Here is a 26,726-nt window from a genome sequence, read left to right on the forward strand (position 1 = left end):
GTCACAGTCACACATAATGTGTTGATTCTCCGAAAATATGTTTGATACTCCACCTGTATTGATAGTTGAGGTGTGAAACTACGAAAAAAAAATGATATTTATGATTTATCCCATCTTAATCAGAGATCTTGTATTTGAACCACGTATTCAAATTAGTAAAGTTGGTGAGCACTCAATGGTTAAAACCAAAATAAAAGAACAAATAACATATACTAAATGACATAACAATTTTTTTTTTATAAAAAGAATCTTCATAACACTGTAGATTTAAAGGAAAACTAATGCTGATGTCTTTTAGTTCTTCAACAATGGAGCATGAAAAGTGCAGAGCTCTACCTCCATTTGTAGGGTCTGAAAGAAGCAATAGAAGACGCGTTACTCGCAATTTTGGAGGCTAACAAACCTACGTAAACTAGGTGTACAACCCAAAACCAAGTCAATACACGAAAAGTAAAGAATCAACACACATCAGTGCAGATTCATATCCAAGCCTCAGACCTCTTTATCAAGCGAAAAACATCCATACCCCCGGCTCATTTTCATTTCCTTTCTAGCTGACATTCAACTTCAGCTTTACCTGATGCTCGCGGAAATGTTGTTAACTATGCAAGTATCTTGACACCTTTTTCTTCGTCTACTAATTGTAGGTCGGGCTCAACTAGCATTTTCACCAGCATCGGAGATTTGGCCAACAGAAGCTTGATAAGCGCCATATCCAGCTTAGTGCCTATTACTCCGACAACCTTAACTCTCTTAAGGTAATTCATTGTCACATCTGAGAAGCTCGCAGAAACTTCATTAACTTTATTATCCGATTCTATAGACACCTAAGAAAGATTGAGAAGGTTGAAGATCTAATGAGTATGAGCATAAGTCACCATAACGTATGGGCAGTAGATACAAAAGAAAAAGAGAAACATAAACATCCTAAATAACCTGCACTTCAAGATGTTGTAAACATGGGGAACTTCGTATCAAGCAAAGAGCGCATGAAAGATCAGCTAATTCATCCAGTGACACGTAAAGACGTTTAAGATTGTTAAGAGCAGAGGAAAGCCTTCTTGGTAATGAAGCAGTCAAAAACTACAAAGAAAACGAAAAACCAGGATGACTCAAAGCCCAAAAGATGAAAATGTAAATATACCAATTTTAATGAAACTGCATAGGCCATAGCATTAAAATGAAGTTCGAAGCAACATTTACCTGGAAGCTTCCGTATTCTAAGTGGAGATTCTCAAGAGCAAGAAGTGGCTGAAAAAAATTGTCAAGATCACATTTTTCTGATTCCTCAAAAGATTCTCCATAGAAAAGAGAGAGTTTTGCAAGATGCGGAGAATTTTTTAAGGAGACATATTTTATACAGCCTAAGAAGTCGAAGGATCTCAACTTGGGAGCTGTAATTTGAAAAAGGTTCATGGAATCAAAGAATTTCAACACTAGCTTCTCAAGCAACGGGCTAGAAGAGATTAAACTTTCTAGTGATCTGGAAGAAACTGACACATGACACAGTTCCAGGCTAATGAACATATTGAACCCTTCAAAGGCCGGTGGAGGACATATTTGAATAGTTGGGTATAATTGACCAGAAGAGTCGTGATGCAATTTTTCGTTCTCCATACTCTTATAGATCTCCTTTCTTAACTTCATGTCTTGCGAGCATGAAATCCAACAGGTGACTGTTCCATTTCAAGAATTTCTTTATACAAACGCTGAATCACTGCTATGTCATCTGTCTGTCCTTGTGATTCTGTTGGCAATTGAGTGAAACCAAAAAAGGAATATCAGCTGCCATGCCATGAAATGGCAAGCCTCTGTAGCAACAAGCATTTCCACTTGGGGTATGTCAAAAAATATGATTCGGTTTTCTGTTCTTTTGATTTTTTTCCCTTTAGACCCACAAATGTATTTTGTGAAGAATTGGTGGAAGGTGTTCTTGCTGTAAGAATGATATATTAAGCTCTGTTATATATAGTAGGGGTGTGTGGAATTATCCCGTATGGGTATGTCTAAGTTTTTTTCATATATTTTGAAGAATCAGCAAGAAATATTCATACCCGTTTGACATGGATATCTCAAGGAAAACTATATATCCAAATAACATATATATCAAGAGGAGATAGTTCACAGATTCAACGCTTAATATCAAGAACAATTGTACTCCCTCCGTTCCCATTAAGTGTCTTAGTTTGACTAGGCATGGGGTTCAAAAAATAAGAGAGACTTGATGTGTCTAATGTACTAAAATGTCCTTTGAATCTTGTGGTTATAAACTTATCATGTAGGAGGATATTTGAATTGCCAACTCACTAAATATAGAAAGGGTCACTAGAATAGTCCAAAAACAAAAGTAAGACTTAAATTGGGACGGGGGGAGTATACTACTTTTGCTTAGTCTTAGGTGCAACATTGCTCCATTTGATGTAAATGATAGTAACACCATTGTTGACTTCCTTAGATCATTACACAACTAGTGATGTTTGCACATTCTTCTTGTTATTTTTTCACCATTTTCTTTATGCTGGTATTATAATAAAAGTTGCTTACTACATCTCAAAAGAAAAAAAGAGATGTTGACTGTTTCATGTTCAACTAGAATGCACCTTTACGTCTTATGTTGATTTGACAATGTGAATAGTTGTTCTGTTCAGATAGTTTGGAGATTCCTTACTTCATATCGTTGTTTATCTTCTATGGGTTTTTGGTGATCTTGTGTTAATTTGACTATGTGAATAGCTTCTCTGTCCAGATAGTTTGGAGATTCTGTAATTTGTATTATTGCTTTTTTCTACAGGTTCTTGGTGATAAGTGTTACGTGATGCCTCCTAAGAGAAGAAAGCATTGTCGTAGGTTACCTCCCGACTTCCTTAGCGACCTTCCTTATAACGTGATCGATGTTATTCTGATGCGTTTGCCTTGTAAAGAAGCTGTGAGGACAAGCATCTTATCAAAGAAATGGAGGTATCACTGGTGTAGAATTACAGAGTTGAATCTTGATTCACGTCTTTGGGAAACAAAAATGGATAAGCTATACCCTACAGTCAAATTTACGAAGATTATCTACCAGATTTTGTCTCTTCATGAAGGACCCATTACTAAGTTTAGCCTCGACATTGCTGCTCTGAAAAGCTGTCCTAAAATTGACAACTTCATACATTTTCTGTCTAGGAATGATATTCAACAACTTGTTCTTGAGCTTCCATGGGGTAAAATGTACAACTTGCCTTTTTCACTTTTCACATTTTCGCTGCTGAGTCATTTAACTCTTCATAATTGCGTAATACATCCTCCATCGGACTTTCAAGGATTTGATAAGTTAATTAGCCTGAAATTATGTGATGTCACTATCCCTCCTGAATTGCTCGGAAGTTTAATATCTCAATGCCCGTTGCTTGATAAGTTGGAGCTGGAAATCTCGGAAGATTCACTTTCAGATGTAATAGAAATTAATTCCCCCAAGCTGAGATCTTTTGATTTCACAGGCAATATAACTTTCATCTGTCTAATGAATGTACCTCTTCTGGCAGAAGTATCTCTGAGCTTATATCAGGGTTCTTCTATGGAGGCAGATAATTTCTTTTTTGCTATGTTTTTCGAGTCGTGTACTGCTCTCGAGAGACTCTTCTTGCACTTCAATGGTTCTGAGGTAGATAATCCTTCATTACTCATTGTTAAATGGAACTTCTTTTGGGCTAACTCTTGAATTTTGGTAATTTTTTCCCATAGATAGAGCCTGAAGATGACGACGAAGTAGCAATGAGGCTTCCCTTTGATGTTAACTGTGTCAAATATCTTTACCTACGGTTTCTTATTCTGGAGGAGTCATATGACCTCTCACATGTTCTTTGCTGTATAAGAAGCTTCCCGTATTTAGAATATCTCGAAATACAGGTTCTTAGTGCTTTGACTCTTTCCTTCTTTCTAATCTTGTAGTTATTTTTCGTATCTGTTAGATCCTCAATAATCTGAAAAGTGACTTATTGTTATCTTTCATAGGTTGGCTTTGGAGATGCTGGTATTGTAGAATCCCTTGAACTCGAACATTTCACGGATATGACATTAAATCACCTCCGGGAAATTAAGGTAGAACGCTTTGAAGGAACTCCGCCTGAGATGCAACTTGTCAAGCTTTTGTTAGCCAAGTCCCCAGGATTGGTTAGAATGATAATCGATACGTGGATTCCAGATGATACTATTGTATCAAGACCAGGTGCATTCATTGAGGTATCAAAATTTTGGCGTGCATCGCCTAAAGCACAAGTAGTCCATAAATCATGATCTACGTTGTTGTTAGTTGTAGTAGTATAACAGTGTGTTTTGCCTTTTCCGAGGCTCGAGTTTCTGTAACAAGATACAGAGACAAGTGAATATCTGTGAAGAACATGAACATTTCTGTATGAATGTTTTGATTAGTTTGTTTGTAATAACATTAGTCATTACATGTTAAGGAATTTTTACATTTAGTGTATGCTTCATGAGTGACTTTTAGAGTGACAGATACAACGACTATATATCCAGTGAAATCTCACAAGTGAAGTCGGGATACTATAGGTATGGTGTGAAAGTAACAGCAATATGTTATGGTCAGACCTCGATTTCCGGCTTTTACGCAATTAATATTGTGACTTGAGCTGTTGAAATTGGTTGAATCTTTCTGTGTTCCACTTTTTGATGTTGTGGTTTGCAGTGTGTTCACTGTCTGGTCAATTCAATTTATATTATTCATAGAACTAATTATTTTAACTGCAGGAGGAAGAAAAAAGTTTATTTTTATTTCAGGAGGATTATTTTTTACATTTTATCTAGCATATCATATATCATATATTATTACAAGTGAGAAACTCTAAAGTGAAAAGTTAAATTACCATTTTATCTCTACACTAAATGAAAAGGCTATAAAATATTTAATTAAATTCATCTAATATAATTAATTTTACATTTTTATTTCTAAATAAAGAAAATACTCCTTTAATAATTTGTGTAAAAAAAATGTAAATATATGTTTAAATAAAATGAATGTTTTAACAATTTCAAAATTGATACTTCATATTCTTATATGCGTATTAGTACATATATTGAATAATTATAGTCATATGCTTCAACTTTAAACTACAAATTTGGATTTTAATAGTTTTGAAAATCTAACCATTTTTAAATGATAAAATATAACGCGTCCTTTTACTTCTTCAATAAAGAAATTTAATGATATTTTAATGATCTTCTTATAACTTGACTTTTGAGTTTTTATATATCTTGGCTATAAATATCATTGTGTGCTTCACTAATTTTGCGATTTGTAAGTTGTGTCGTGATATATGTTGTCTTAGTTTTGATGATAGCTGCTATTTCTCTTCACTCCTTGAATCTTAATATTTGTTGAATAATTTTATTGTAGATTAACTAAGATCTGCTTAGATTTCTCTTCTATGGGTTCAAGTGAAATTTTTATTTTGTGTAATTATATTAGAAATGAAGATGTTATAATTGTGTTGATGTTCATTAATAATATATTTGTTACTTTCTCCTTTCATCCATGAAATGGATTAATGACATATTCATGACAATCCTTTGAGTCCCACGATTATATCCTATCGGAAGAGATTTTGAATAATTGGAAGAAAATAAAGAAAGTTGTCATCTCTTATTTACCATTAAAAAATCTCTATTTTCTTTTCCGAGTTAATTCCTATTTGATAAATAAATAACGACAAATAAAAAATTATTGTACACAATAAGACTTCGAATTTTATGATTTACGTTTTTGCATGGTTGATAATTATCTTGCTTTGGTGACCATAAATATAAGTTGTATAGCTTTTAAAATATTTTTTACTGATTTACTATTTTATTTTACAAACTTTATTGTAAAAAATAGAATTATTAGTTCTATTAAAAATGTGAAGCAACAATGTTAAAGGTTGGATTACTAAAATAATCCTATAATTTTGTATAGAGTATAACACTCTTTGAAAATATAAAACCTGAAGAATTTGAAGGGTTACTTAATAATTAAATGTACTTACTTCAATATATTGACCATGTTCATCTACTAAAAACCTCTAGCTATCGGTGAAATATGTAAAGATGTTTTGAGACTTTGATTCCCCTCATTCACTTTCTTTCATTTAATTCGTTAATGTTCTAACATGAAATTTAAGTTCAAATTGTCCAATTTAATTAATTATTTTTCTCTTAATTAAGTTAAGACCCATCTTTACCAAAAAAAGTACATATATCCTCCATTACAAGAGAAAGCTTTGTTGATTTTCTTGAAAAGAAAATTTGAGATAGCTGGAATATGAGTTTGTCTTTTATTTTGCCTAATTTTTCTTATATGTGAAAGTTCTCTATATATTTTTCTTAATTAATTATTGTAATTTGTAACTATTTTGTTGTTGATCTATTTTTATTCTTTCAGTAAATTACTAAACCAAAATGTACATATATTTAACATATAATTATTTTTCTTTCACAATATTTGTGGTTTCTTCGTTTTTAATATCAAAGAGGCCATACAAACACATCGTTACAACAACTTCGTGCAACTTAACCTGAGGCACACGTACAACGCACGTGCCCGAAGCTAGTATATATATCACTTAAGAAACAACAAGTTTGATTCCCTCCGTCTGTTATTCGTAACATATCACTTAAGAAACAACAAGTAAAAGGATAATTTTACTATACCTCCTCTATTAATTATATGTCATCTATGCTATGGTATTAATAGTACGATTTCATAACAAGAGTAAACTAGACACAAGTTTCACATGTACTAACTTGACTAACATATGTTCGTACCACGTATAATTCAAAAAACTTTTTCATTTTATCTTATTTTTTTCGCGCTCGATATTTAATAGTCGTATTTCACTTATAACCTAAACTACCTTGTTTTTCTGGCGCTCGATATTTAATATCCGTATTTTACTTATACCCGAAACTCAAATCCGACCCAATAATATACTATAAAGCATTTTCCCAATTTTTCTCTCTTTCCAAACCCCATGCCCTAGATTAGGGTAAAACTCATAAAAATTTACAAATAGGGCATAAGGTGTTTGACGAAATTCCGAAGAGAAAAAGGCAATTCTTCATCCTTGGTAAGCTTTAAATCTTTTTCCATTATAATTTGGTTATTTTTCTGCATTTTATCATTTTGTTTCATTTTTTCGATGAACTTACAATCTCTTGAAAATAAGTGCATGTATCGGGCGAATTTAGGATTTTTAGAATATGAGTGCAACAATAAAAATGAAGAAAATGTATTAAGTGGAAATTGATCCCTAACTCATCTAGATAATTAACTCAACATTTTCAATCAAGTGCACCATTTAATTTTACGAAGAGACTACGAATTTATGTGCGCTGTAATTAGCATATAATTTCACCCCTGGATTTTAAGTTGCTGGTTTCCTTTTGGATGTGTGTGTATTGTTCATAAAGTTGATAAAATTTACTTCCTTTTTGTAGTTTTTAGTTTCAAAAGCATAGGAAGTTATATAAGCTTGTCCCAAAAATCTTACAAAGATTGTGTTTTTGGATGGTTCTAATTTCGAGTTTCGATCAATGGGTTGATGAGTTTGCGATATACCCTAAAAGAAAAAGTTTAAATTTCAGTAACGTTTTATCCTTAATATTAATTACTTATTTCGTAAATTATTTTTCAAGACTTAATACTTGTTAAAAAAAAAATATTACGAAATATAATTGACGAAAAAATGACTTGGAGGCGTGTAAAATCACTTTCTATAAAGAGATATTGTCCATATATATATTGGGAAAATACAAACAAAACCCTCTAGGTTACAACACAATCCTTCATTCATACATGCAAATATAGAGTCTTTATATTTATAAAACTTAAGAGATGATTTTTCATAAGAGTCGTGTTCTTTCACGAACATATGACTTTTCATAAGAGTCTTGTTCTGTGATAATTACATTTTATAAAAATCATGTTCTTTCATGAACAACCTATTTAATTTAAGACTTCTATATATTACAAAATATCCAACGATACTAACATCAATGGGTAAATGCGGTAAAATAGTCATGCCAATCATTATTTTCTTAATGGATATGTCAAGTTCAAATGTGATAAGTAAAAAGTAAATGAAAAAGTATTTAAAAGAATTAAAGGTAAATTAGTGAAAATACTCATCAATAATCACGTCAATGGTTGTTTTTTAATGAATATGTCAAGCGCAAATGTCATAAGTATAAAATAAACGAAAAAAATATTAAAAAGAATTAAAACATAAATTAGTAAAATACTAAATATGAACAAACCATATGAAGGAATAGGTTTTCATTAATAATTGTGCATAGATAACTTTGTGGATCTCTTTAATATTATGCATATGAATTTTACTTTTATTTTTTAAAAATAACAACCAGTCATGAAATGACAAAAGCACACATGTTAATACCCCAAAGTGAAATCCACTCTTCTATAAGAGTATATTTAAATAAAAAAATATAAAGCGTCCTTTCATTCTTCAATAAAGAAATTTAATGATATTTTAATGATCTTTTTATAACTTGACTTTTGAATTTCTATATATCTTGGCTATAAATATCATTGTGTGCTTCATTAATTTTTCGATCTGTAAATTGTGTCATGATATACGTTGTCTTAGTTTTGATGATAGTTACTTCTCTTCACTCCTTGTATCTTAATATTTGTTGGATAATTTTATTGTAGATTAATTAAGATCTGCTTAGATTTCTCTTCTATGGGTTCAAGTGAAATTTTTATTTTGTGTATATTAGAAATGAAGATATTATAAATGTGTTGATGTTCATTAATAATATATTTGTTACTTTCACCTTTCATCCATGAAATGGGTTAATGACATATTCATGACAATCCTTTGAGTCCCACGATTATATCCTATCGGAAGAGATTTTGAATAATTGGAAGAGAATAAAGAAAGTTGTCATCTCTTATCTTTATTTCACATTGTTACTTTTAGCTTTCATTTTATAATATTTTTGTTGATTTCTTTAGAGGTGTTCTTTTATTTACCATTAAAAAATCTCTATATATTTTTTCGAGTTAATTCGTATTCGATAAATAAATAACTACAAATAAAAAATTATTGTACACAATAAGACTTCGAATTTTATGATTTACGTCTTTGCATGGTTGATAATTGTTCATGCTTTGGTGACCACAAACATAAGTTGTATAGCTTTTAAAGTATTTTTTCCTGATTTACTATTTTATTTTACAAACTTTATAGTAAAAAGTAGAATTATTAGTTCTATTAAAAGTGTGAAGAAACAACGTTAAAGGTTGGATTACTAAAATAATCCTATAAATTTGTATAGAGTATAACACTCTTTGAAAATATAAAACCTCAAGAATTTGAAGGGTTACTTAATAATTAAATGCACTTAATTCAATATATTGACCATATTCATCTACTAAAAACCTCTAGCTACCGGTGAAATATGTAAAGATGTTTTTGAGACTTTGATTCTCCTCGTTCACTTTCTTTCATTTAATTCATTAATATTCTAACATGAAATTTAAGTTCAAATTGTCCAATTTAATTAATTAATTTTCTCTTAATTAAGTTGAGACCCATCTTTACAAGAAAAAAGTACATATATCCTCCGTTACAAAAGAAAGCTTTGTTGATTTTCTTGAAAAGAAAATTTGAGATAGCTGGAATATGAGTTTGTCTTCTATCTTGCCTAATATTTCTTATATATGTGAAAGTTCTCTATATATTTTTCTTAATTAATTATTCTAATTTGTAACTATTTTTTTGTTAATCTATTTTTATTCTTTCAGTAAATTACTAAACCAAAATGTACATATATTTAACATATAATTATTTTTCTTTCACAATATTTGTGGTTTCTTCGTCTTTAATATCAAAGAGGCCATACAAACACATTGTTACAACAATTTCGTGCAAACCTGATACACACGTACAACGCACGTGTCCGAAATTAGTATATATATATATATATATAAGTTAATAAAATATTCTCCTTGTTTTGAATAAGTAACTTTTTTACCTTAGGTCTATCATTTTTTCACTTATATCCAAAACTCAAATCCGACTCGATAATATACTATAAAGTATTTTCCCAATTTTTCTCTCTTTCCAAACCCCATGCCCTAGATTAGGGTAAAACTCATAAAAATTTACAAATAGGGCATAAGGTGTTTGACGAAATTCCGAAGAGAAAAAGGCAATTCTTCATCCTTGGTAAGCTTTAAATCTTTTTCCATTATAATTTGGTTATTTTTCTGCATTTTATTATTTTGTTACATTTTTTCGATGAACTTACAATCTCTTGAAAATAAGTGCATGTATCGGGCAAATTTAGGATTTTTAGAATATGAGTGCAACAATGAAAATGTATTAAGTGGAAATTGATCCCTGACTCATCTAGATAAATAACTCAACATTTTCAATCAAGTGCACCATTTAATTTTACGAAGAGACTACGGATTTACGTGCCCTGTAATTAGCATATAAATTCACCCCTGGATTTTAAGTTGTTGGTTTCCTTTTGGATGTGTGTGTATTGTTCATAAAGTTGATAAAAGTTACTTCCTTTTTGTAGTTTTTAGTTTCAAAAGCATAGGAAGTTATATAAGCTTGTTCCGAAAAATCATGTTCATTCATGAACAACCTATTTAATTTAAGACTTCTATATATTACAAAATATCCAACAATACTAACATTAATGGGTAAATGCGGTAAAATAGTCATGCCAATCATTGTTTTCTTAATGGATATGTCAAGTTCAAATGTGATAAGTAAAAAGTAAATGAAAAAATATTTAAAAGAATTAAAGGTAAATTAGTGAAAATATTCATCAATAATCACGTCAATGGTTGTTTCTTTAATGAATATGTCAAGTGCAAATGTCATAAGTATTAAATAAACAAAAAAATATTAAAAAGAATTAAAACATAAATTAGAAAAATACTAAATATGAACAAACCATATTTTGTTGGATAATTTTATTGTAGATTAACTAAGATCTGCTTAGATTTCTCTTCTATGGGTTCAAGTGTAATTTTTATTTTGTGTAATTATATTAGAAATGAAGATGTTATAAATGTGTTGATGTTCATTAATAATATATTTGTTACTTTCACCTTTCATCCATAAAATGGGTTAATGACATATTCATGAAAATTCTTTGAGTCCCACGATTATATCCTATCGGAAGAGATTTTGAATAATTGGAAGAGAATAAAGAAAGTTGTCATCTCTTATCTTTATTTCACATTGTTACTTTTAGCTTTCATTTTATAATATTTTTGTTGATTTCTTTAGAGGTGTTCTTTTATTTACCATTAAAAAATCTCTATTTTCTTTTCCGAGTTAATTCGTATTTGATAAATAAATAACTACAAATAAAAAATTATTGTACACAATAAGACTTCGAATTTTATGATTTACGTCTTTGCATGGTTGATAATTGTTCTTGCTTTGGTGACCATAAATATAAGTTGTATAACTTTTAAAGTATTTTTCCCTTATTTACTATTTTATTTTACAAACTTTATAGTAAAAAATAGAATTATTAGTTCTATTAAAAGTGTGAAGCAACAATGTTAAAGGTTGAATTACTAAAATAATCCTATAAATTTGTATAGAGTATAACACTCTTTGAAAATATAAAACCCGAAGAATTTGAAAGGTTACTTAATAATTAAATGCACTTAATTCAATATATTGACCATATTCATCTACTAAAAACCTCTAGCTACCGGTGAAATATGTAAAGATGTTTTGAGACTTTGATTCTCCTCGTTCACTTTCTTTCATTTAATTCATTAATATTCTAACATGAAATTTATGTTCAAATTGTCCAATTTAATTAATTATTTTTCTCTTAATTAAGTTAAGACCCATCTTTACAAAAAAAAGTACATATATCCTCCATTACAAGAGAAAGCTTTGTTGATTTTCTTGAAAAGAAAATTTGAGATAGCTGGAATATGAGTTTGTCTTCTATTTTGCCTAATATTTCTTATATATGTGAAAGTTCTCTATATATTTTTCTTAATTAATTATTGTAATTTGTAACTATTTTGTTGTTGATCTATTTTTATTCTTTCAGTAAATTACTAAACCAAAATGTACATATATTTAACATATAATTATTTTTCTTTCACAATATTTAAGGTTTCTTCGTCTTTATTATCAAAGAGGCCATACAAACACATCGTTACAACAACTTCGTGCAACTTAACCTGAGGCACACGTACAACGCACGTACCCGAAACTAGTATATATATATAAGTTAATAAAATATTCTCCTTGTTTTAAATAAGTAACTTTTTACCTTAGGTCTATCATTTTTTTAAAAAAACTAATCATTCCCATAAAATAAGATGTGTTCTTACTAATTTACCCCTAATTAAATGCCTTGAAGAAAGAATTCCTTAATGGTATAAAACATCATGTATTGAAATAAGGGTTATTTTGGAAGAGTATGATCAATCCTTTCTCTTTTTTTTTTCTTCACACGTGTCTGAAGCCTCAACTAACTCTGAATTGCGCACTCTAGGATTTATTTGGGGGTGTCTGAAGCCCTGACTAGCTTCGGATCGCACACTCTATGACCATTTAGGGGTGTCTGAAGCCCTGACTAGCTTCGGATCGCACACTCTATGACCATTTGGGGGTGACGCTCCAATCATATTAAGGTGGAATAGTCTCACTACTGCACCACAACCATGTTGATAGATTGTTTCTTGAAATCTTATAACACAACTTATTTTAGAACGGAGAAAGTACCAACTAACCTTATACACGAAGCTTACTATTTCCTCCGTCTGTTATTCGTAATATATCACTTAAGAAATAACAAGTTTTGTTATATCTCCTCTATTAATTATATGTCATCTATGTTATGGTATTAATAGTACGATTTCATAACAAGAGTAAATTAGACACAAGTTTCATATTTACTAACTTGATTAACATATGTTCGTACCACGTATAATTTAAAATACTTTTTCATTTTACCTTGTTTTTCTCGTGCTCGATATTTAATATCCGTATTTCACTTATATCCGAAATTACCTTGTTTTTCTGGCGCTCGATATTTAATATCCGTATTTCACTTATACTCGAAACTCAAATCCAACCCGATAATATACTATAAAGTATTTTTCCAATTTCTCTCTCTTTCCGAACCCCATGCCCTAGATTAGGGTAAAACTCATAAAAATTTACAAATAGGGCATAAGGTGTTTGACAAAATTCCGAAGAGAAAAAGGCAATTCTTCATCCTTGATAAGCTTTAAATCTTTTTTCATTATAATTTGGTTATTTTTCTGCATTTTATCATTTTGTTTCATTTTTTCGATGAACTTACAATCTCTTGAAAATAAGTGCATGTTTTGGGAATTTAGGATTTTCATAATATGAGTGCAACAATGAAAATGAAGAAAATGTATTAAGTGGTATCCAATTATTTTTGGGACAACTTATATTGAAAAAAAATGTAAAATCTAAAAATAACATAAAAGAGAACAAAAGAGATTATTAACTACGCAAAAAAGATTCAATAAAATGACACATACAAAGTTCCTATTTCTTTTAATTTTATTTGGCTTAAACACAAAATATTAAAAAGTATATTTCACATTTTAAATAAATATTACATTTAATATAATAAATTCCTAAGATTAAAAAGTCACGGTAATTAAGTGGATTAATAATATGACTTTGAATTTTGAAACATAATAAGAGTAATATTTGTACATTATTACACTAATAAAGAACATTAGTTATAGAAAATGAAAAGACAAACATATTAGAGTTATTGAGACAAATATTTTATTATAAGTAAATAGAAAGATAGAAATTCAACTACACATTAAAAATTATAAATTAATCGCAATTTTGAAATAACTTTAGAACTCCCGAAAAATTACAAATATGAAAATATAAAGACTTATTAATAAATCTTTTATTAAAAAATAAAAATTAAGAATTGCAATTTTACATATTAATAAATAATTTATTTTTAATAAAATTATGTGTATTTTAAAAATTATAAATTAATTTTACATTCTTATGTTCTATTATTTTTGTTAATAAAAATTGTTTCACCGGACTATGAAAGTATATGTACGTATTTCTTTATGTAGCATATCGATATCATTTATTCATTTTCTACTTTTTATGTTTAAAATATTATATGCCACAAACACAATAAACTAATATTATCAATAAAAAAGTGAGAGATGAATTTACCTGAACAAATAATTATTTTTGAAGAGTGTTATCATTATAATATAATTCAATTGTCTAAGAATCATATAGAGGTCTAAAGAGAATAAATTAAATATTTTTTTTTTAAAAATCAGAATTTCTATCTTCATGAACATAAACAAATAATATTAAATATATGATTCAACAAAAAAAGAGTTATAATTATATCAGACATATCAAATTATTTTTCCTTGTAAACTCAAATTATGCAAGAATGTCTAACCATTTTCATTATAGATATATTTCCTATAATCGGCAAATCTGAATAAATAAGTTAAAAAATTATCTACCGAAAAAAGAAAAGATAAAGAATAAGGAGAAAATTACATTTAAACACGTGTAATCATTTTTGACAAAACATAAATAATTTAAAAGGAAATAATATAATAGAAACATTACTTCTTAAGGACCTAAAAAATAAAGAATAATCACTATATAACTCAAAATCCTTTAATCTCCATCTTTGGATATTTTCATTTCATCCTATATACAAAGTCAAGAAAAATAATAACAGATAAATTATTAATCCTAAAATGAATCTCAAAGTTAACAAAATAAAATATTATATCTCATAAAGAATTAGAGAAAATTACATTTAATCATAAATTTTCCTACATAATCATTTTTGACAAATAATATACATGTGTAGCTCAAAATTCATTAATCTTCATCGCTTGATGTTATCATTTCATCCTATACACAAAAGTCAAGAAAAATAATAACGAATACATTATTAGTGATATAATTAATTTTAAAAATAACAAAACAAAATAATTTATCTAGAAGAAGTAAAAATATACTGACATATTAGCCTTATTTTCTAATTAAAAGTAATAGGGAAAAAAGTCTGATATACCCCTCAACTTTGTCATTTAGAGCTGATATACCCCTTGTTATGAAAGTGGCTTATATATACCCTTACTTGTAAACAAATGGATCACATATACCCTTTTCCTCTAACGGAAATGAAAAAAATAATAATTTTAATCTAAATTTTTATTTTTTTTTTCTAAAAAATAGAATCTCATATGATTAAATTTAATCCTCGTCAAATATATTTTTTTTGACTTTTTTTTGTTTCAATGACTAATTTATAATTATTATTTTGATAATCAAATTTATTTATGTTTCACTAATATTCTTGTAAAACTTATTGTAGATGTCCAAATTTTTTCTTCGAATACGAAATTAAATTACAATACACACAAAAAAATAATTTAAATTTTTTTTCTTTAAACTAAGGAATGAAAGACAAAAACAAAATAAGAATAAGAATCTCAAATAATTATAATAAAAGAAGTCAAAAAACAATTTATGTATGAAAAAAATTAAAATACCTTGAACTTTGATAGAAGAATCATATATACCCCTAAATAATTTTTTTAAAAAAATTAGAAGTAATAAATATAAATTTAAAACTAATTTTTTAACTTTTGTTAAATGAAGGGTATATGTGAGGCATTTTGTAACGGCATAGGGTATATGTGAGCCGTTTGTATAACGATAAGGGCATATATGAGCCACTTTTATAACGAGGCGTATATCAGCTCCAAATGACAAAGTTGAGGGTATATCATACCCTTTTTCCAAAGTAATATATGAAATAATATTTGACATATTAGCCTTACTTATGCTCTGTGTCTCAAAGCTTACGACTCGCTCCGTACCGTAGTGTATCGTATAAAACGCCCCACCTTTTAATATTGAAATGTACTTCCCCAATTCCCCCTCCCTCCAAAGCCCCATGCCCTAGATTAGAACAAAATTCTTCAAATTTACAAATAGGGCATAAGGTGTTTGACAAAAGTCCAAAAAGAAAAAGGGTTGATTCCATTATCAGCAATCGTCTTCCTTGGTAAGCTGTAAAACTTTTTCCTTTATAATTTGGTTATCATTTCCCTCTTTTGATGAACTCACAATCTCTGAAAATAAGTGTATTTATCTTCCTATGTTTCAATACTCTGTTTTTAAGATTCAACCAAGTGCACCATTTAGTTTTATGAAGAGACAATGGGTTCATGTGTCCTATAATTAGCATATAAATTGGCCCTTTTTGGTATTTGTATATGTTTTTAAAGTCGATAAAAGTTACTTCATTTCTGTAGTGTTTGGTTCCAAAGCATAAGAAACTATTTATGTTTGTCATGAAAATCTTACAAAAATAGTGTTTTTTTGGATGGTGGGTGTAGTAACTAGATATTTGTGCTGGTGGGAGACAGTAGATACATGGTGGCATAGTCAAGCTAAGTGCAAGTTGGTGTAGGGAAGGTTTTAACATGTTCACTAAATTTCTTTTCCACGTCTACTGCGACTTAGAACTCTTTGGAGTGTGGTGTTCGTGTAGCATGTCAAATTACTCCTGGGGTGTTTTAATATGAAATCATGTTAGTTCATAGGGTTCTGTGAGGGATGAATAATTTTGGTTTGAAACTTGCAAAATGGTGATAGTTTGAGATATTTTTAACCTATTCAGTCTTTTTCTTTACTGTTATAGGAGTCTTTTAGTCTTCCCCTTGATTTCTTCAGAAAATTGAGGCTAATTTTTTTCCACTCACTGTGTATATGTGTTTCTATGACGTGTCGAACTTGGAGTGAAAAAATTGAGGGTCTTCAGTTTTCTGGCATGTACTGTATAATGTTACTCTCTTTCTCTGTCGTGTTCCCAGTGCACCTCTTCTCATTCTCGTCGTCATCTCACATAATCTCGAAATCAAGAAAAAAATGAGTATCAAGGGTGAATCATTGTAAATTATCATAGATTTATGTGCCAGAGAACTTGTAATATTGTTTTTTATAGTTAATGGTAAAACACACACCTAAACTATAAATTTTTTGCTAGTTTTCACACCCCAACTATTGGTTGTTCCCTTTTTCTACATGAACTACCACTATCTATGTCTTAAAACACATCTAGAAGTTGTTTAAGCCAACTATCAGTTGTTCCTGAACTATCACCATCTACCCAACTAGGTGTGTTTTAATACATATATGGTAATAATTGTAGGAAAAGGGAACACCTGATAGTGGAGGTGTAAAACTCGCGAATAAGTGATAGTCAAGTGTGCTTTTGATCATCATCACAATTTTTTAATTCAATTTTTGTTTGGCATAATGATGGCATGAGATGAGTTAAAATGTAGAAACATGGTCAGTGAGGATTCATATACCCAATCCCGACTTATTTGGGATTGAGGTGTAGTGGTTGTTGTTAATCCAACAATATATATATGAAGTATTGATGAAAGGTGTTCATGCTAAGAATGCCATCAATGGATATCAAGAGATATGCATGGATTTATTTATTGGTAAATGTTGACACTGTTATCATGCCATATGTGTATTTGTGGTTAAGTATTCATACTAAGTTTACCTTCTACGTTGTTCATCTAGCAAGTTGTCCCGAGATCGACGACTTCATATATTTCCTCTCGAGGAATGACATTCAACATTTTGTACTTAACCTTCCACTTGGGAAGATGTTTGACAAAAGGTCAAAAGAGAAAAAAAGAAGGCGGATTCCATCATCAACTATATTCTTTTGCATGTAAGCTTTAAATCTTCTCTTTTTGTGTTTTCATCATTTCTTTCCATTTGGGTATGTGTATATTTTGTTAAATCAATTAAAGTTACTTCCTTTACATAGTTTTTTGTTAAAGCATAAGAAGATATTTACGTTTGTCCCAAAAATCTTAGTGTTTCGTGAAGATACAAATTCTTGCTGAGATAATGTGATTCTTGTTTCTATAGAGGCTAACTCTTAGAGTATGTTTTTGGTACAAATGTAAGTGGAGTTCTTTCTTATTATGTGTTATTAAGTAAATAAGCAGAAATCTTGTTCCAAAAGCATTTGTATATAATCTAGATAACTCTAGGGGGAGTCAGGGTTAGGAGGAGGCAGTAGCGGATCAAGGATTATCATTAAGGAGTGTTAATTGTTGTAGTAAAAATATAATTATGAAAATTGTAGGGTTTGAACGCACGATCTCTGGAATTTTCGCAACACATTGACCACTATATTAAACTTTTAACTTGTGTCAATGCTTGTATATATATTTATTAAACAAAATTTGACCTCTATATACAATGTAATTTTCCGACCCCTTACCCAAGGGTGGGTCCGCCCCTGGGGTGGGGTTGGGATGTGCTGGAAAGTGAGTATTAGACAATTAGTGTGGATTGACATTTATAAAAGTTGTTTTCCCTACTTTCACTAGGAAAGTCATTTTCCTCAATTTTAAGGAACTTGTTTCTCTAGAGAAAATGTTTTCCAAATCTTTGACCAACTTAATTGGAGAAAATTGGAAACTACGTACCAGTGTTTTCAAAAACGTTTTGGGACGAGTCCCAAGGCGAGTTTTGGGGCGGGGCGTACCAAAAACCCTCTGAGGCGTAAATTAAAAATGTAGATCCATAAGGCGTAAGTCCTAAAATTTGAGGCATAAGCCCTGAACATAAAAACGTAAGTCATGGGCGTAAAAACGTACGCCCGGGCGTTTTTAATGTATTCCTTTTAATTTTTTTTGCTTTAAATCATATTTTTATTATTAGTGTAGTGATATTTTCTCAAATAATAATGATAATCCTTCTTTCTTCTTTATTGAATATTAATACTTTATCTCACATAAAAATCATAATTTATTGAAAACTTTACTTTTGCTTATTTTATTTAGTAATAAAATTATAAAATTGAATATACATGCGACTACGCCCGTAGATCCATGGAACTTACGCCTCGCCCCGTACTATATAATACGCCTCGCCTCACACCCCGCCTTTTGAAACACTGCTACATACCAAACACACCTTTTAATGGACGGTGTTCATTCTGTGAGAATGCAAGTAATGGATATTAAGCTTTGTTATATGGATTTCCTTACTGGTACATACTCAGTCTGGGTATGTCAAGTATATTTTTCCTTCTGATTGAAGAATCTGCATGAAATACCCAAGCTAATATCCTGCCGTTCAATATAAATATCTCAAGGCAAATTGCATTTTAGGTATTAAAAGGAGATAGTTGACTGATTTCAACAAGAATGCACCTTAATTTGTTATGTTAGTTTGACTATGTGAATAGATGTACTATCCAAATAATTTGAGAGTCCTTACTTCATATTATTGTTTATCGCTACAGAATTTTAGTGATTAGTATTGTAAGTGTTCCTTTCGTTCGTATGTTGATCGCAAAACGTGTATATAAATTTCATCCACATTAGTTGGAGATCCTTACTTTGTATTATTGCTTATTTTCTACAATTTGTTGGTGATTTTTGATATATGATGCCTCCTAAACGTTGAAAACATTGTCGAAGTTTACTTCCTGCCGTTCTTAGCTACCTTCCTGATAATATAACCGATGTCATTCTGATGCATTTGCCGTGTAAAGATGCTGTGAAAGCAAATACCGTATCAAAAAACAATGGAGGTATCACTGGTGTAGACTTAAAGAGTTGAAGCTTTGAGTCTCTTTGGAAAACAAAAAAGGATTTACTGAACCCTACAGTTAAATTTACAAAGATTATCTACCAGCTTTTGACAGTTCATGAAGGACCCATTACTAAGTTTACCCTCAATGTTGCTTATCTAGAAAGTTGTCCTGAGATCGACAACTTCATATGTTTCCTCTCGAGAAATGACATTCAAGATCTTGTACTTCACCTTCCACTTGGGAAGATGTACAAATTGCGCACTTTTCACATGTTCACAGTTGAGGCATCTCAATCTTCATAATTGCTCTATACATCATCCATCAGCCTTTCAAGGGTTCAATAAGTTAATTAGCCTGGAACTATGTGGAGTCACAATTTCTTCTGAAGTGCTGGAAAGTTTAATATCTCATTGCCCGTTGCTTGAGCAGTTGGTACTGGATATCACAGAAAATTTAAGGTTCTTCTTAGTGCTTTGATTCTTTGCATAATTGTTAATCCTCAATAATGTGATAGTTGACTTCTTCTTGTCTTTCTTAGGTTGACTGTGAGGATGAAGAGGATGATAGTATTCTACAATGCTTTAAACTTGAATATTTCTCAAACATGACATTTAATCACCTCAGGGAAGTTATGTTGCGATGCTTTGTAGGAACCACACCTGAGACGCAACTCATCAAGCTTTTGTTAGCCAAGTCCCGTGTGTTGCTGAGAATACTAATTGATACACGTTATCTACCTGATAAACCTCTTGACACAAGATCAAAAATATTTGCCAAGGTCTCAAATTTTTTGATAGCATCACCTAAAGCAGAAGTAGTCTACATAGATTTTTAAGCAGATCAATTATTGGCTTAGAAGTTGAAATTGAAATGAGAGAAACAAAGGTTGATGTATAACAGTATGTTTTGCTTGGGAACATGAGGATTGTCAGATGGATGTTTTGATTAATTTGTTCTGTAATTACACTGTCGCTACATGTTTTAAGGATTTTACATTTACTGCTTGTGCATGAATGCATTATTGAATACGTATTACACATGATGGCTTATTGAGGCTGGTGTGTATAGTTAGCTTTGTGTTTGGAAGCTCTTGCCTGTTTGCAGTATTGTTGCAACCATTTATTGTTTAACTAACCCTTGATTAGCAAAGAGCTGCAGAAACTATGATTATGAATTTGTTATAGAACCTATGAGTTGACAACTTCATATGTGGCATACAAGATCTTGTTCTTCACCTTCCATTTAGAAAGATATACAAAATTGCCTTTTTCACTTTTCACGTGTTTGCAGCTGAGGTGTCTAAACCTTCATAATTGCTCAATACATCATCCATGGGCTTTTCAAGGTTTTGATAAATTAATTAGCCTTGAACTATGCAGAGTCACAATTTCTTCTAAATTGCTGGAAATTTTAATATCTCATTGCCCGTTGCATGAGCAGTTGATGCTGGATATCCCAAAATTCTGAACATTATTGAAATTGATCCCCCATGCTGCGATTGTTTGATTTCACTGGCAATATATGTTCTTTGCCTAAAGAATGTCCCTCTTCTGGTAAAAGTATTCTGGCAGGTTACGATATGAAGGCAGTGGATATTGATTTTGAAAAGGTTTTCGAGTCTTGTTCTTCTCTCGAGCACCTCCTCTTTAAATTCCTTAATATCTGGGTAAATATTGCTTCATGACTTCATTGTTATGCACTTTAGCAGATGGAACTTCTTTTGGGCTAACTGATCTTGAATTTGCTTAAATTTTTCCTAGTTATTTGCTGAAGAAGGATATGAAGCACCAACTAGGCTTCCTTTTGATCTTAACAGTGCCAATCGATTTACCTACCTGAAACTATCCTGGTGGAGTCATGTGAGCTCTCTTTTTCTCTTCGCTTGATAAGAAGTTTCCCATTTTAGAATATCTCGAAATTAAGGTTCTTAATGCTGACTCTTCTCTTTATTTCTTATTTGTTGATAATTTTTACTTCGTAGATCCTCAATAATTTGTGAATTGACTTCTTATTATCTTTCTTAGGTTCACTGTGGAGATGAAGAGTAATTGTATTCTAGAATGCCTTGAACTCGGATGTTTCTCAGATGTGACATTAAATCACCTCAGGGAAGTTAAGCTGGAACGCTTTGGAGGAACCACGATGCAACTTATCAAGCTTTTGTTGGCCATGTCCCGGTGTTGGTGAGAATGCTAATATATACATGTGTTCTACCTCTTGACACGAGGTATCAAATTTTTTTTGTGCATCACCTAAAGCAGTAGTAGTCTACATTGATTAATCAGATCACAACTTTTGGGTTAGAAGTTAAAAAATTTAGAAGAGAGACTCAAACGTTGATATAATTGGTCTATAACTATGTGTTTACCAATTTAAAAATTTAAAACTAAGAAAATAAGGAGTGTTTCTACTTATTTACCCCTAATTAATTGCCTTGAAGAAATAAATTATTCCTTAATCCTATAAAACATCATGTATCAAAACAAGGGTTATTCTGGAAGAGTACGATTAATTCTATCTCCTTTTTTTTCACACGGTGTTTGAAGCCCCAACTATCTCCGAATTGCACACTCTAGTGTCCATTTGGGGGTGTCCTAAGCCTTGACTAACTTTGGATCGCGCACTCTAGGGATCATTTGGGGGTGAAGCTCCAACCATATTAAGCAATAGTCCCACCACTGCACCACAACCATCCTTGTAGTTATTTCTTGAAATCTTATAACACAACTTCTTTTAGAACGGAGAAAGTACCAACTAACCTTATATATGAAGCTTACTATTCCTTCTGTCTATTATTACTTGTCCATGTTTGCCGTAACATATTCCTTAATTAAGAAACAACAAGTAAAAGGATAATTTTACTATATCTCCTCTATTAATTTTAGTCATCTATGCTACGGTATTAATAGTACGATTTCATAACAAGAGTAAAATAGACACAGAATTTCATATTTACTAACTTGACTAATATCTATTTGTACCATGTATAATTGAAAATACTTTTTCATTCTACCTTGTTTTTCTCGCGCTCAATATTTAATATCCGTATTTCACTTGAAATGAAAATCGAATCCGACCCGTTATTATACTATAAAGTTTTCCCCCAATTTCTCTATTTCCCAACTCCATGCCCTAGATTAGGGTAAAACTCATAGAGGCAATTTCGAAGAGAAAAAGGCAATTCTTCTTCCTTGGTAAGCTTTAAATCTTTTTCCATTATAATTTGGTTATTTTTCTGCATTTTATCATTTTGTTTCGTTTTTTTGATGAACTTACAATCTCTGAAAATAAGTGTTTTGGGCGAATTTAGGATTTTCAGAATATGAGTGCAGCAAAAGAAAATGTATTAAGCGGAAATTGATCCCTGACTCATCTAGGTTAATAACTCAACATTTTCAATCAAGTGCACTATTTAATTTTACGAAGAGACCACGGGTTTATGTGCCCTGTAATTGCATATAAATTCAACCCTGGAATTTAAGTTGCTGGTTTCCTTTTGGGTGTGTTTGTATGTTCCTAAAGTTGATAAAAGTTATTTCCTTTTTGTAGTTTTTAGTTTCAAAGCATAAGAATTTATATAAGTTGGTCCAAAAAATCTTTCAAAGATAGTGTTTTTCTGGATGGTTCAGATTCCAGTGGAGTTGGAAGATATTATAGGTGATTTCTTTGTATCTGCTTAAGGTTGACGGGTAGAGATATCAGATATATTTACTAGTGGGAGGTAGTAGGTACGTAGTGGCATTGTCGAGTTTAGTGCAAGTTGGCATAGGGAAGGCTTTAACCTGCTTACTCGATTTTTTTTCCGTGTGTACTGCAACTTAGAACTCTTTGGAGTGTGATGTTCATGTAGCATGTCATATTCCTCTGGGGATATTTTAAAATGAAATCGTGTTAGTTCATAGGTTTCTGTGAGGGATGAATAATTTTGGTTTGAAAAATGGTGATAGTTTAAGATATTTTTCACCTAAGTCTTTTAGCCTTCCCCTTGTTTTCTTCTGCAGAAAATTGATGCTAATTCTTTTCCACTTACTGTGTGTATATGTGTTTCTATGTCGTGTCGAACTTGAGGGTTGAAAAATGGGGGTCTTTAGTTTTCTCTCTGTGTGTATATAATTTCTAAATGTTGTTTTTCGCTTACATTCTCTTCCTCAATTGTTAAGGAAATGATCAAATGGTTCAATATAACCTATTGGATAGAATATTTGAATACTAAAATATTTCCTATGTTGATTTGGCTTTGTGAATAGCCGCTCTGTCTAGATAGTTTAGAGATTCCTTACTTCATGTTATTTTCTAGTTACTTCATTTTGTTGGTGATTATTGTTGGAAGTGTTCCTTTCGTTCTTATGTTGATTTGACTAAATGAATAGTTGTTATGTCCAGATAACTTGGAGAGACCTTATTTCATACTATTGCTTATTTTCTACAGCTTCTCAGTGATCATTGTTATATGATGCCTCCTAAGGCAAGAAAGTTTGGTCGAAGTGTACTTCCCGATGCCCTTAGCTACCTTCCAGATAATATAATTGATGTCATATTGATGTGTTTGCCTTCTAAAGATGCTGTGAGAACAAGCATCTTATCAAAGAAATGGAGGTATCACTGGTGTCGTCTTACAAAGTTGGAGATTGATGATTCTCTTTGGATAACAAAGAAGGATTTACTGAACCCTACCATAAAATTTAGGAAGATGATGTACCAGTTTTTGAGCCTTCATGAAGGGCCAATTACTAAGGTTACCCTTGCTATTGTTCTTCTAGCAAGCTGTCCTGAGATTGACAACTTCATATATTTCCTCTCGAGGAATAACATTCAACATCTTGCACTTCACCTTCCACTTAGAAAGGAATACAAATTGCCTTCTTCACTTTTCACATGTTCGCAGCTGAGGCATCTAAGTCTTGCTTATTGCTCAATACAACATCCATCAGCCTCTCAAGGATTTGATAAATTAATAAGCCTGAATTTATGTGAAGTCGATATTTCTTCTGAGTTGCTGGAAAGTTTAATATCTCATTGCCCGTTGCTTGAGGAGTTGGAGCTGGATATTGGAGACAGGTTAGACGCTATTGAAATTAATGCCCCCATGTTGAGATCGTTTGATCTCACAGGCAATATAAGTTGTGTCTGCCTTAAGAATGTCCCTCGTCTGGTAAAATTATTGCTGTATGGTGACTATATTCAAGCAGAGGAACTTGATTTTGCAAAGCTTTTCGAGTGTTGTCCTGCTCTCGAGCACCTCCGCTTTTTCTTGCTTGATTCCGGGGTAAATATTGCTTGATGACTTCATTATTATGCACTTTAGTGGATGAAATTTCATTTGGGCTGACTTAATCTTGATTTTCGGTAATTGTTTCCCAGTTCTTTGCTGAAGAAGGATATGAAGCACCATTAAGACTTCCGTTTAATCTTAACAGCGTCAAACGCTTTTACCTGCCTGACATTAAGCTGGTCGAATCACACAAGCTTTCGTATGCTCTATGCTTAATAAGAAGTTCCCCGTATCTAGAATATCTCGAAATACAGGTACGTAGTACTTCGGCTCATTTAGTTTATTTCTTTCTCTCCTCAATAATCTATGAGTTGACTTCTTCTTGTCTTTCTTAGGTTCATGACTATAGATATGACGAAGAAGATGAAGATGACGAGGATGAACCTATTCCAGAACCCCTTGAGCTCAAACATTTATCGGATGTGACATTTAATCACCTCAAGGAAGTTAAGCTACGCTGCTTAACAGGAACAACTTCTGAGTTGCTGCTTATCAAGTTTTTGTTAGCCGAGTCCCCTGTGTTGGAGAGAATGCTAATCGATCGACAGTTTCTTGATCAAGAACAGCTCGATAGAAGATTACAGATATTCGCAGAGATATCAAATTTTTCGCGGGCATCGCCTAAAGCAGAAGTTGTCTACATAGATTTAGGCGGATCTTTGGCTTAGAAGTTGAAAGACTGAAAAGAGAAACAAACTTAATGTAGTAGTATGACATACTTGTTTATTTCTTTACTTGTATGGCTCAGCTTGAAGGTAACTATGAGGATTTTATTTTTCCGTTTCTTCGGTTTATTGAGATTAATGTGTATAATTAGGTGTGAACTTTTCTAGTAGGAAAAGAAAACAATGAAGTTGAAGTGCGTTTTGATAAATAATTAATAATAATTCAGATAGAAAAATAAAATATCAAAATAATTTTGGTTACGTTTTTTATCTGAAAGTACAAATATACCCTTCAAAAACAATGAAATAGATCCAAATATGCCCCTACATTGCTTCTACTCCCCCCCCCCCCTCATTTCATTTTTCTTTTAATCTCTATTCACCTCACACACTATTTGAGAAGGCTAAATTAAAATGTTTTTTTTTTTCGTTCTGCCTTATTCTTTCACCGTAATTAGTGTTTTCAAAAATATTTTTGGATCGAGTCTCGGAGCGAGACGTACCAAAAATACTTTCGGACTTAAATTAAAAACGTAGAACCATAAGACATAAGTTTGAAATTGAGGCGTAAGTCTCAAGCATAAAAACGTAAGTCTTGAGTGTAAAAACGTTGGTCCGGGATTTTTAAATTTATTCTAATGATTTTTTTTTGCTTTAAACCATATTTTTTATTATTGGTGTAATGACATTTCTCAAATAGTAATTATACTATATTTTTTTCTTCGTTATTGATTATAATACTTATTTCAAATAAAAATCATAATGTAATTTTGATATATTATAGGTTATTTATAAAAAATAATTTATAAAATTATTGAATAATTTACTTTTGATTATTTTATTGGTAATAAGATTATAAAATTTAATATACACGAGATTACGAGATTACGGCCCGTAGATTCATGAGACTTATGCCCTGTGTCTCAAAGCTTACGCCTCGCCCCATACCGTACCATATAAAATGAATCGCCTCACGCCCCTACCTTTTAAAATACAGATATCCATGACTCCAACCCGACACTCGTATTTTAATTAAGACTAGAACAGACCGGAATGGAATCACCGAACCGGCACAAATCGGTATTGGACTGGAACAG

The 26,726-nt window shown here is 31.1% G+C and overlaps 2 protein-coding genes and 2 pseudogenes across 7 annotated transcripts; 3 read left to right on the forward strand and 1 right to left on the reverse strand.

The window, feature by feature from the left end:
• Positions 1 to 436: 436 nt before the first annotated feature.
• Positions 437 to 2,033, reverse strand: LOC107003583 (annotated as a pseudogene).
• Positions 2,034 to 2,795: 762 nt separating this feature from the next.
• On the forward strand, positions 2,796 to 4,460 carry LOC107004358 (F-box/FBD/LRR-repeat protein At1g13570-like). The gene is made up of 3 exons (XM_027912668.1): positions 2,796 to 3,643; positions 3,724 to 3,888; positions 3,994 to 4,460. The coding sequence occupies exons 1-3, from the start codon at positions 2,816 to 2,818 to the stop codon at positions 4,273 to 4,275; spliced, it is 1,275 nt and encodes a 424-aa protein (XP_027768469.1). The 5' UTR covers positions 2,796 to 2,815; the 3' UTR covers positions 4,276 to 4,460.
• A 13,354-nt stretch (positions 4,461 to 17,814) lies between these two features.
• LOC114074889 lies at positions 17,815 to 21,421 on the forward strand (annotated as a pseudogene).
• Positions 21,253 to 25,762, forward strand: LOC107004551 (F-box/FBD/LRR-repeat protein At1g13570-like). 6 transcript variants are annotated; one of them, XM_027913018.1, is made up of 6 exons: positions 21,253 to 21,358; positions 21,453 to 21,551; positions 21,717 to 24,427; positions 24,578 to 24,958; positions 25,054 to 25,218; positions 25,300 to 25,762. In XM_027913018.1, the coding sequence occupies exons 3-6, from the start codon at positions 24,143 to 24,145 to the stop codon at positions 25,630 to 25,632; spliced, it is 1,164 nt and encodes a 387-aa protein (XP_027768819.1). In that variant the 5' UTR covers positions 21,253 to 21,358; positions 21,453 to 21,551; positions 21,717 to 24,142; the 3' UTR covers positions 25,633 to 25,762. The 6 variants fall into 6 exon arrangements, with proteins under 6 accessions (XP_027768819.1, XP_027768815.1, XP_027768817.1 ...); XM_027913014.1 differs by having other exon boundaries at positions 21,717 to 23,069; positions 24,122 to 24,958; XM_027913016.1 differs by having other exon boundaries at positions 21,717 to 21,919; positions 23,322 to 24,958.
• The last annotated feature ends 964 nt before the right edge of the window (positions 25,763 to 26,726 follow it).

Source organism: Solanum pennellii, chromosome 11 (genome assembly GCF_001406875.1).
Source record: "Solanum pennellii chromosome 11, SPENNV200".
Taxonomy (NCBI): domain Eukaryota; kingdom Viridiplantae; phylum Streptophyta; class Magnoliopsida; order Solanales; family Solanaceae; genus Solanum; species Solanum pennellii.